The sequence below is a fragment of the Mandrillus leucophaeus genome, unplaced genomic scaffold (genome assembly GCF_000951045.1).
Source record: "Mandrillus leucophaeus isolate KB7577 unplaced genomic scaffold, Mleu.le_1.0 Scaffold276, whole genome shotgun sequence".
Classification (NCBI taxonomy): Eukaryota; Metazoa; Chordata; class Mammalia; order Primates; family Cercopithecidae; genus Mandrillus; species Mandrillus leucophaeus.
In genome coordinates, this window is record NW_012102876.1 from 379,549 (window position 1) to 391,934 (window position 12,386).

At 33.6% G+C, this 12,386-nt stretch overlaps 1 protein-coding gene across 1 annotated transcript in view; it reads left to right on the top strand.

Moving 5' to 3' along the window:
- NOX4 (NADPH oxidase 4) overlaps positions 1-12,386 on the top strand; it is a 176,353-nt gene that overhangs the window by 62,469 nt on the left and 101,498 nt on the right. Inside the window, exons 6-7 of the mRNA XM_011984951.1 lie at positions 6,131-6,203; positions 10,815-10,895. Of these exons, the coding sequence (XP_011840341.1) occupies positions 6,131-6,203; positions 10,815-10,895 (154 nt within the window). The remainder of the gene's footprint in view (positions 1-6,130; positions 6,204-10,814; positions 10,896-12,386) is intronic.

Below are 12,386 nucleotides of genomic sequence, written 5' to 3' on the forward strand. Positions count from 1 at the left end.
ATTATCAAATTACACGACAATTAGATATATGTTACAAATATAACACATGGACAATTTGCATATAAGAATAAGTATTTGGAGCTAAAGGATAAGGTTGCAATGAGAACAGAGAGACAATGCAAATATTGGGATGTGAATAAATGGAGATTAAAAATAAGCAAATACATTTCACTGTCATATAGTCTTCCTATCAAAACAAAATAACCGCATGCTTATTGAGGGCCTGCTTTGTGCCTGCTGCTGTGGCAAGTGCTGTAGGAGATAGTGCACGTTTAACAGGCTCCTGCCCTCAATGTATTAGAAAGGAAAAACAAGCACTGTGGGTATCCATGGAGTTCTTATAATTCAGTCATTTAGTGCAACTTTTTATAATCTTAAAATCTACAACAAAGAGGAGAAACAGTCATTAAAATAAGTTATTTCTTTGAAATATGTCTCCTATTTCATTTGTAATTTATTTTTCCCTTTCAAGCTTATTGTCCATGAAATCTCAGTCTAGACTAATTTGTTAATGCACGTTTGAACATCTCAAAATTTCCCCGATGTTAAACAATTTTTACTAAAATTCTTCTTTTTCCCAACCTTACATTTATAAAGATGAAAGAAGAAAGATGCATTTGGGGAATTTTTAGCACATATTTCAGGGACAAGGATGATTGCAGAGTTGAGATGATCTATCATAAATTGTTGGCTGTAATACCCAATTAAGTATTGGAATTGCACATGGGACTGAGGCACATTACCCTGGCAAATGCATTGTTTTTCTTTTGAATCAATTTTATGATGAAAAATCGCAATAATTCTAGTGCTTTCCCCATCCATGTCACAGCTATATGTTTGGATTTATAAGATACATTTTGCTTTTGTCTATAGATTTATAATACTTGCCACTCACAACGTATTTCAGTTTTCTCTTTAGAAACACAATTTAGTTTTGCTTACAACTTTGCTCATTGAAAACATGTTTTCATTTAGGCCTGAAGAATTGGATGAGAACACAAGTACAGAAAAACAAAACCTTATGTATGAATCAATGTATTTTTTGGTTTACTGTTAATTTGTTTAAGAGAGAGAAAGAAAAACTTTGTTTAATATTATTTTCTGAAACATAAAGTTTAATTGAAGCTTTGGAACTTTTAAAATGCTTTGAAAAGTTTAGTTTACAAAGATACAAAAAAAATTGTTATGTGACTAAGATATCACATTAAGGCACTTAGTATAATTAATACTTCTTATAAGCAGGTAATCTCAATACCTAGCATGCAACCCCATCATCCTATGTCCTTTCCCAGAGGTCCCCATGAATGGTGTTGGACTTAGTAGAGAAGACACTTAATACAAATTTCCCAGGTCTACCTTAGTGTGTCTCTGGGAGAGACTTGGCAAAGTGTGTTACTAATCTTCTCAGGTACCTTGGGAGCTGCTGTCCTGTCACTGCTGAACATCTCATCATACTCTTGAGCATACTATCTCGCTACTGCCTGCCTTTTGTATTAGGTATTTATTGTTTAAGTAACCGAGAGATAATTTAAAGTATGTGACAGGGTGTGCACAGGTTATGTATAAATACTTGAGCATTCTCAAACTTTGGTATCTGTGAGGGGTCCTGGAACCAATCGCATGGATACTGAAGGATGACTGTAAAAATACTGTGTTGTAGAATAGTTTATTTCCTTACATATACTGTCTTTTCCACTTTTAGGTGAGCTTCTCTTGGGTTGGGAAGGGCTGCTTCTAGAGTATGCAGGGTCCTAGGTAAACATTTTTTTTATGGCCTCTGGCAATATAAACAATTTGACTCACCCAATTCAGCAAATTAATACCATTTTGGTGGCCCACTCTCACATAATTTCAAGAAAGAAATACCACGCTGGCCAGCAGGAGGCATCCACTTCCCAGGTCATCAGCGTAGAACTGGGCTCAGACACAGGGATCCCTAAGCGTAAGTCTGGAGCTCCTAAGGCATTCGTTTGTCCCCACTGAAGAATAGCAGGTGAGAGTGCAAAGTAGAGTCTAAGGATGGTAATGGGATGAAAGACACCCTTTTCTATCAAGAACTTAATCCAGCTTTGTATCACTAATACTGACTGAAACTATTCCACAGACATCTCTGAATGTTCTCAGGCACAGCACCTAGGAAACATTAAGTTCCTGATGAAAGAAAGCATGTATGTTTTTAGGTGTTCTAGTGATAAAGAATATATATATATAGAAAGAGACAGAGTCTCACACTGTCGCCTGGGCTGGAGTGCAATGGCATGATCTCGGCTCACTGCAACCTCTGTCTCCCGGGTTCAAGCGATTCTCCTGCCTCAGACCCCAAAGTAACTGGGATTACAAGTGCCCATCACCACACCCGGCTATGTTTTTGTCCTTTTTTTTTTTTTTTTAGTATAGGCAGGGTTTCACTATGTTGGCCAGGCTGGTTTTGAACTCCTGACCTTGTGATCTGCTTGCCTCAGCCTCCCAAAGTGCTCAGATTACAGGCGTAAGCCACTGCGCCCAGCTGATAAAGAATATTTTTATTAGTTAATAGATTTCATGGAGTTTAGTTTTTTTAATGTTATGTAGAGTCTTCTATCTCTGTGTGTTGAAATTTTTTTTCATTGGAATCTAGTACTGACAAATTAAGATTGTCTTGTAGAAAATAAAGTCTTTGGCTATACAAGCGGCGTAAAATATAGTGGCTAAACTTACTACATAAGAAATGTTAAAAACATTCCAATTAAGGATTTCTAAGGTAAGATTAATAGATTGAATTATTTAAACATTCATTTAAAAATGCTTGGTACATATCTCCAAATTTGGTAGTACCTTTCATGGTGAGAATAAAACGGATAATGTCTAATTTTAATTTTAAAAACCCTCATAAACAAATATAATTATGTTTCCAACTATGTTAGGAAAATAGGATAATGAATAGATAATGGTATATTTCTGACCACACCTGGGTATGGATGAAAATTATCACTCAGGTTCATCTAGAAATTACAATGTCATGCAATTATTCATTTTAAAAATGACTAGTAAATTTAATATGCATAAATATAAAGCAATAAGAATACACATGTATTTTGCTAAGGAAACATGTATAGGTTTGACTTCCTAACTTTGCCCAGTGAGATTAGACTAGCCCAATGATTTCCAGCCGGTGTTTTCAGACTCTTGGAATGTGTTGTAATAAGGCTAATGTATTGGGACTTAGCTGAGCTGTCAATCAACCCTAGCTTCGGGTGCCCCTGATTGTGCCCTGAGAGCACTCAGTGCTTAGCTCTCTTTACAGCACTCAATGCCCTGTGTTGTAATTGCCTGCTTAACTTGTCTGTCTCCACCAGTGGACTGGGATTTTTTGTAGAGCAGAATTTATTTTATCTCTAGCATTTAACAGTACATTGTATATGCCTACAAACCGTTCACTGAATGAATATAAGTCATTTGTTTAACTCTTTTATTTGATGCATAGATCTTCTTGCAACATCCCAGATAATAGGTTAGCCAGCCTCTGCTTGTTTGCTTTCAGTGGGCTTCTTAAGGTAGTTACCCCTGACTTTTTGACAACTCTGGTTATAGTATACTTTTTTTGCCCTTGCTAATTGTAAGTTCTTCTTCACTGATCTGAAATCTATTACTTTATAAATTATGCACTTTGGTCTTTTTTACTTTTGGGAAATAAGAAGGAAAAACAAATTCTTTAGATAAAAGAGATAACTTTATAAATCTGAAGGAACATAGAAAATCATCAGATTTATTCTCCTTAGTTTGCAGATGAGATTCAGTAAGATTGGAGTTTTGTCTGAGGGACAGTAACAAGAGTGTAATCTCAGACCATATACATCATTGGCTGGGTCTTCTGGGCCTTCTACCTTATCCTCAGATGACTGAAGTAAACTATTTGACCTCCTCTAAGTCTTTCCAATATGTTTTCATGTTCTGACCTAAAAGGAATATTCTCGTCTAATAAGTTTAAGAAAATATTTAAGTTTAATCAGGTTTTTTAAATGTAATACTTCTCAGGGACTTTTATACATTAATGTACCCTGTGACTTTTTAAGGGATGGTTATAGTATTTTTTGGTAATAGAAATTAATATTTCAAGCAATTAATTTTCAAATAACACACTTTGGAAATTGTGGCTCTATTCTAAACATACTCCATTTTTCCAGGTGTTCTTTCAATGAAGTAATTTGCAGACATTCCATGACTAATCTTGGCATGTTCAGAACTACATAGGAAACTGTATGCAGACATAGAAGAACACTAATAAAGGCCCAATAAAATATTGGAAAAGCCCCTCTAACTATAATTTCACACTCTGTAGCCATCTGGGATTCTATCATTTAGTTATTCATTTGGTCAAATAAAGATTTTCTTTTTTAATACTTGAAAACAGTGCGCTGAACCTCTTCTTTTTTCTCTCAAATTTATGAAATTATAATTGAAGTACACTAATTATACACATGTATACAATTTGATTGGTTTTGATATATACATATACACACACATACACAATAGTGGAACCATCATCAAAAGTTAGATGATAAATATTTTTATTATCACAGAAAATTTTTGTTCTCTTTTATAATGCATCTTGCCCTCTACCCTTCCTAATAACTGATCTGCTTTCTGTCACTGAAGAATAGTATAAATTTTCTGAAATGTTATATTCAAAGAATCATAGAGTTTGTACTTTTTCAGGGCTTGGGTGATTTAACTTCTTTTATTCAGTCTAACAATTTTGTGGTTCACGTATATTGTTGCTTATCTATCAACAGTTTATGTTTTTTTTATTGCTGATTAATTTCCCAGGTACAGATAAGTACCACAATTGTTTATCCATTAATCTGTTGATGAAGATCAGAGTTGTTTTTAGACTTTGACTGTTAAAAATAAATAGCTATGAACATTCTTAAACAAGTCTTTGCATGGATATATGTTTGTTTCTTTTGGGTAAACATTTGGAAGTACAATGGCTAGGTTAATTTGCAGGCATGCTATTTTACCAAAATAGTGTATTTTTCATGCCACTAGCTCTTTAGAGTGAACTAGACTAGTTATCTTGCTCATCTCTTACAACTGGGAAGTAAGCACTCACAGTAGGAAATGGAAAAATCAATGGGAAAGGAAGTACTCCGGGAAGGAAGTGCAGAGAAGAAATGATTTGGATTAGGTACATTAGGGAAGGGCACCTTTTATTAGGCTTCTAAAACTGTCTACTGGGAAAGTGAGGAGGAGCGAGTACTCAAGTACTAAGAACCTGTAGACTAATTTTCTTATTTTTCATGTAGTGCTTTATAAGTGAAATTTGTTTCTATTGTACTGAGATTTCGAATGTTGTTATTTTCCAGTGATTCTAACTCTGGAATCCTAATTACACACACCTGTGTTGCTCTTGCCTTGTACCCAAGGTGTCTGCTTCTGCTGGTGGCTAATAGTCCATGACAGCCCTTCTATTTCATAGTAGGTTTCTTGACAAGAAAATAAGCAGAGGAATGTCACTTTTCCAGATGGAATTGTCCCAATAGCTTTTCTTTGTAGTCTGAATGTTAACCTTGTCCTATTGCATTAATTACTGATATTTAGTATATACCTCCAGAAGTAAGTACATATTTGCCATTCTGAGTAGAATATTTGGGAAATAAAAAAAAGAATCTTTTTTTTTTAGATAAAAGACCCTGATTTGCCTGAAAGACTTTGAAACTGTGCTGATTTTAATAAGTTCTGGTGTTCTGTTCTATACCACTGTAGAATGACTAATGTAAACAATAATGTATTATATACTTTCAAATAGCTAGAAGAAGGGTATTGAATGTTCCCAACACAAAGTAATAATAAATGTTTGAGATTATGGATGTATATTCTAATTACTCTGATCTGATCACTTTTACTTTATATGTGTGGAAACATCACCATGTACTGCATGAATATGTATATTTATTATCTGTCAATTAAAAATTAATTAAAAAAATAAAAAAGTAAAAGGCTTGTTTGAGGGAGAACATACATGTAGATATGGGATTTGAATTAGGCTTCCCACAGAACAGCATAGTATTTTGGATTCTAATGTAATCATTTTTTATACTTTTTTCTCACTATTATTTAAGTAAAAACGTACTTGTGTACATTTTTATAGTTCCTGGCCTGACAGGGGTCTGCATGGTAGTGGTGCTATTCCTCATGATCACAGCCTCTACATATGCAATAAGGTAAGTGTCAGAGTCAATTATTTTGATGTTTATCTGTCAGGTTATTTAGAAAAAGTCTTGAGTAATCAAAGTGTTTAACCACTGTAGTGTCCTGGTTAATAGACTGTTCTGGGTAAGTAAGAGTGAAGTATAGCTGTTTCTATACATGACTTCTTGTTTCTGAAAATTCTCTTCGTATTAGCAGATTTTCTGGATTGGTAAGAAATTGTGTATGGAGATTGCATTTGATGACCAAAACAATTACAGTTCTTCAGAATTTGAGTATCTTTCTGAAGGGTAGTGTATCTCTATGGGGCATGGGATTGAAAGCAATGTGTACATACAGGGACCTTAGGAATTCCTAGGAATATGTGACTTAAAATTATTTTAAAGCTATTTTCCTGATATGAGTTTGTCTTGCTGTAAATTAACATGATGTTCTATACAAAACTTTGGAGAAATTGTTGGTTTCCATCTGCTAAAATAACAAATTATCTGCATTCATATTGATTCTTATCGTTAAGAGATTTTGAGCAAAATCAGATGTACATTATCAGGAGCACTTTCACATGTCATTTCTGATGGACACATTTAATTTTTCAGAATATTTATAGTGTCGATGTTTCTGAATAAACTTTTTAGTTAAAGAAAGCAAAAAAGGAATGTAACATGTATTTCCTCTAATCTTCAAAAATCTTCAATTGTTCTACTTGTTGAGATGTGAAATTCAATAGAAACACAGAAATATATCTATATATATGTATGTCAGCTTTGAAAATAATTGCCAAATAATATACTTAAATGAATCTATCCTTATACTTTTTAACATTTGTGCACACACATACACACACCCCAAAATTTCACAAGTCTAGTCACTACCCAAAGATTAATACTGTGCATATGTAGTGTATTTTTATAGATTAAATCCTTCTTACTCTTGTTCACTAATTCCCCTCCTCCTACCCCCAAATCATTTTTTCTCTCTTATATACCTATGTATTTTACCAAAACAGGACCATATTAGAATATTACTTTTAATTTACTTTTTACCTAAATTTATATTATGAACGTGTTTTACATTAATAAATATTTTGTTATTATTCTCTTTACTGATGGCACAGCACATCGCCAAATAGGTCTTTATACATTATTTTCCCAGATCCATATTACTAAATGTTTTGGGTAGATTTGGGTTTTGTTTTTTTTTTTTTTTGTATTCCAATTTTGAAACAAACACCCCCATCCATATGTCTTTACATGCTTTTTCAATGATTTCCTAAGGAAAAATTCTTAGATGTAGAATAGCTGAGTCAAATTGTAAGAACACTTTTTAAAGCTTTTCATAAGAATGAAAACTTGGTTTACAGAAAGGCAACTCACTAACATTAGTATGTGAGGGTGCCAATTTTGTGGGGAGCAGTTTTATTTAGATAGAGGAATCATTTAAAAAACTATTTTTTTTTTCAATTTTAGGAGTTCTTGAAGGAAAATTAGAGCATCTGACATATTTACTTTAAAATCCTTGAGATACGGTTTTATCAAATGGAATGAAAAGATCAGCTTCTATTGTGAACTGAGATTTTGCATTTGCTCTCATAAGCAATTTAAGCACTTCTTAATCTTCAGAGGTTTTATGCTTTGTTTAAAACTTGTTTAAGCAAGATTATAACACCTAGTTTGCTTTTCTGTAAGTATTATTGTTAGAATCATGAAATTCTTAAATGAATCATGGAGACAGATATCTCTTTTATTTTACCTTTTCTTTTTCTCAGTAAGAAACTAAAGCATTAGACAAATCAAGTGAATAAATAAGCCTGCAGTGTTTGATTTCTGATAGTGAAATGTAGCCTCCTAATTCAAGGAGAGTTCAATATGGGTCAATCTATTAAAATAATTAATGTATCTTATTATCAGATGACAGGAATACATTTTCTCATCTCAATTGATTTTAAAATGGCAGTTACTAATATGAACTCAAATTTTGACTTAAAATACTCACAGTAAATAAACTAAAAATTAAAATTATTTCCATTGTAGAATTAAAAAATATAAAAGCTAGAATTGTGGTTATACTCAACAGTGAAATACTAGATGTATTCCTAAGAAAATCAAGAAAAAACAAAAAGTATTTTTAATTCTACCAATATTTACATACAGTAAAAAATGAAACATTTGGAATTATTAGAAAAAAATGCAACAATAAATTATTTTATTTCCAGAAAAGTAGGTATAATATCTATGTTTGATAATTATTTTGGTAATTATTAGGTTTCTAAGAGAATTGAAGAGAATTATGGAAAAATTTGGTGTTAACACCAAGTGAAACAGTTGAAAAAGGTAATTGAATATAAAACAAATGTAAAAATAATCCTTCTGTCTGTTAACTATAATTAGTTTGAAAAAATGAATAAAATAAAAATAAACTACTCACAATTGCAGCAAAACACATAATATCTGGAGACAAAAGAAGTATGTTCACTGAGAGAAATATGTAGAGATTTAAATAAAGGCTGTATACTATAAAGATATAGTTCTTGTTATATTATGATTATTTTTTTGAGACAGGATCTTTCTCTCTCATCCAGGCTAGAATACTGTGGTAAGATTACAGCTCACTGAAGCCCCAACCTTGACTTCCTAGGCTCAAGTGATCCTCCCACTTCAGCCTCCTTAGTAGTCAGGATCACGGGCACACACCACCATGCCTAATTTTATTTTTATTTTATTTTACTTTTTTTGTAAAGACAAGGTCTCAATATGTTGTCCAGGCTGGTTTCGAACACTTGGGCTCAAGTACTCCTTCCACCTCTGCCTCTTAAAGTATTGGATTACAGGCATTAGCCACCATGCCTGACCCCTCGATTTTTTTTTTTTTTAGGGGTGTTTCAATTTCAATAACATTCTCAGACGGGGTATTTTGTTTGTTTTTTTAATTTAGCAAAGTGATTCCAAAGTTTGTCTGGGGCACATCCAAGTACATATTTCAAAAGAGGAGTAAAAGGAGGGATGTGCCTTACTGAACATTAAAATGATTAAACTTCAGTAACTTAAAAGAGAGTGGGACTTACTTGCAAAAATGACCAACACATTGAACCAAGGGACAAAGTCAGTAAAAAGCCCTGAAAATGACCTTGCTATATATAAGAACCTGCTAGATAATAAAGGTGGCATTACAAGCTTATGAGGAAAGTCAAGTTTAATGTAGGTCTAATATGTGTAACAAATTACACATATTAATTTAAAATACTCTATATAAATGGGTAATGATTATGAACAGAAAGGTCACAGAAGAATTAAAAGTGAGTAACACACATATGAAATAATACCCCATCCTACTTATAATAAATAATGAAAACTTACAAAATTTGGTCTGAGTTTTGGGAAACAGGCACTCCTAGCCTACGGTTGGGTTTGTAATTAATAAATGTGTTTTTAGAGGGCAATGGGCAGTGTGTATTAAAAGCATTAGAAAAGTGTATCCCTAAATCTTGCGATTCACATTATAATGGTTTTGATTTAAAAAAGGATCAGAGGGTCAAGCACGATGGCTCGCACCTGTAATCCCAGCACTTTGGGAGGCTGAGGCAGGTGGATCACGAGGTCAGGAGTTCGAGACCAGTCTGGCCGACATGGTGAAACCTTATTTCTACTAAAAATACAAATATTAGCTGGGCATGGTGGTGAGTGCCTGTAATCCCAGCTACTCAGAAGGCTGAGGCAGGAAAATTGCTTGAAAGTGGAAAGTGGAGGTTGCAGTGAGCTGAGGTTGTACCACTGCACTCCACTTTGGGCAACAGAGCAAGACTGCATCTCGAAAAAAAAAAAAAATCAGAACTTTGTATATGTTACAAGGCATGGTAATGATATTGTTTATGATAGCAAATACTATGAGTAGAGTAAATGTAAAGCAATTGCCTGCTGCTTAAATAAGGGTTTCTCTAAGAGTCTATGGGAAACATCACGTTCATCTAGGAAGCTTTTGTAAATATCTGCCCTCTACTTCCAAGATTCTAATATATAAAATCCACCCTGGACATATGAAATAAAATAACTGTTACTCTTTTACTTCTCTCAAATGTTCTGTAGATTATGCTCGACATTCGCTGTCTTTTCAGTGTCTTTGTCCTCCCTCAGAGCAATAACATCGAGGTATCATTCTGATTACACTGTCCAGGAAAAGAATATAACACTTTGGTCATGATTTATTTTAATTTCTCTCTTTTTGAGTTTCCCTTGAACTATTCTCAAAATATGTATTGAAAGAGGAGTATTGGTTGTTTTGGAAATTATTTGAAAATTGACAATATTGATAAAATAATAGCCAAGGTACATATTAACAGACTACTATCTGCTTCTTAGTCTTATATCGTAATATCTTGAAAATAAACAACTTATTTTTTATTATTTCCATATGTCTTTATTTGAAATACAAATAACTTACAAAATGATAAATTCTTACTCATATTTTTGGTCAGTTATCTCTATATGGTGTGTTAATACTTTGGTATTAGTAGATGAAAATCAGATATACTCATATTTTAGCTTTCTTCAATTGTGAGAGATATGATATTTTGATATTTTTAGTAAGATGGAATGTAAAGTAGCATTAAAATGAATATATTTGTTTTGCAGAGTTTCTAACTATGATATCTTCTGGTATACTCATAACCTCTTCTTTGTCTTCTACATGCTGCTGATGTTGCATGTTTCAGGGTAAGTTTACAAATATATGTATTTAAAACCATTTGTACCCCAAAATGGGGTAATGAAAGACAACTCTATAGGAAATTTCATAGGAAGTGTAAAATTATCAAGAGTGGAAGAAATAGTTTCTCCACTATTGGGGATAGTGTCAAGAGTGGAACTGAGAATAGTGTCAAGAATGGAAGACATAATTCCATTTTTAGCATAGCATATTGTAATGAAACCAGTATAAAGTATATTACATTTAAAAGCTAGAGTTACCTCTCCCACAACCTTTTAGTTTCTAAATCTTCCTATGGATATATCTTAATATCTTCTAAAGGAAAAAATTTAAGAATGGAGAACATCAGGAATATATTTTAATGTTTGTATTTCCTGAAACTGTCCTGCTAAAGCAAGATTTATAACAATGGAATTTCCAGTTTTTCATTTTAAAAGTTCTACAGGAAGTAATACTTGCAGAGAGAGTCAAAGATTTAAAGTAACCGAAGAAAAGGATCTGTCAAAATCACCAAAGGAAAAAAAATTCATAAAGTGAAAAAATAATGTATCCTAAGCTTATTGCAAAGAGTATACATAACATATTCTGAAAGTATGTGTATCCAAGCAGTATACTCAAAAGCATGGTGCTTAAAATAATACATGAAGATAGATGAAGAAAATAATGTATTTTTGCACATGCGTATGTCTGTATGGCCACCAGCAGTGAACTTGGTGGCTTTGGCGTGACATTCACACTTGCATGACATAACAGGTCTGGCAGCAGGTTTACTTGGTTTAGCAGGATACAGGGCAGGACACACAGAATGTCAACAGGATAATGTCAGGTGCTTATTCAGTAGGAGTCCCTATAGTTGCTCAGGAAGCATTTACCCCCACTCCTTCATGTAGCAACTCTGTTTTAAGATGAGGAACCCGTGTGGGTAGGCATGGTCTACCTTGCATTGGGTAAGGCTCATTCCTACTCCACAGGAACCTGTATCTTGGGAACAGCATAGGTCCCCTCAAGGGATGCCCTTGGGATCAAGAACATACTGTACACAAGGAGGCTGAGGTCCGTGAGGCCCAAAATGGTTTCATAGTTCAATCACAGTCTTTCCGTCCAGAAGCATTTCACTGATAATAAACAATGTTGCTGGTAACACAGCTGCCATTCCCTGTTTTTCTTAGCCTGAAATATTTCCAGGGAAACAGTTTGAAGAAAGGTTCAGACCTTTGTTTAGTTCTTTCTTCAGAATGTTTTATAATGTAATTTATCAGTACAGTGGGTCATTTACATTCATCAGATATTTATTTCAGGGTACATATTCAAAATGTTGCTCTGGTTTTTTTCCCCTGATTTTGGAGACTGCTGGTTAGGACAGCAGTATCAAATGGATTTACCCCATATGTCCTGGTTAGCTTTGTTCAGTACCAAGGTTCTAGAACACACAGTTGTAGAGCACTGGAAACATGGCCACACATTGTAATTAATTCTCTGGAGCCTCAGGGCATCAAGAA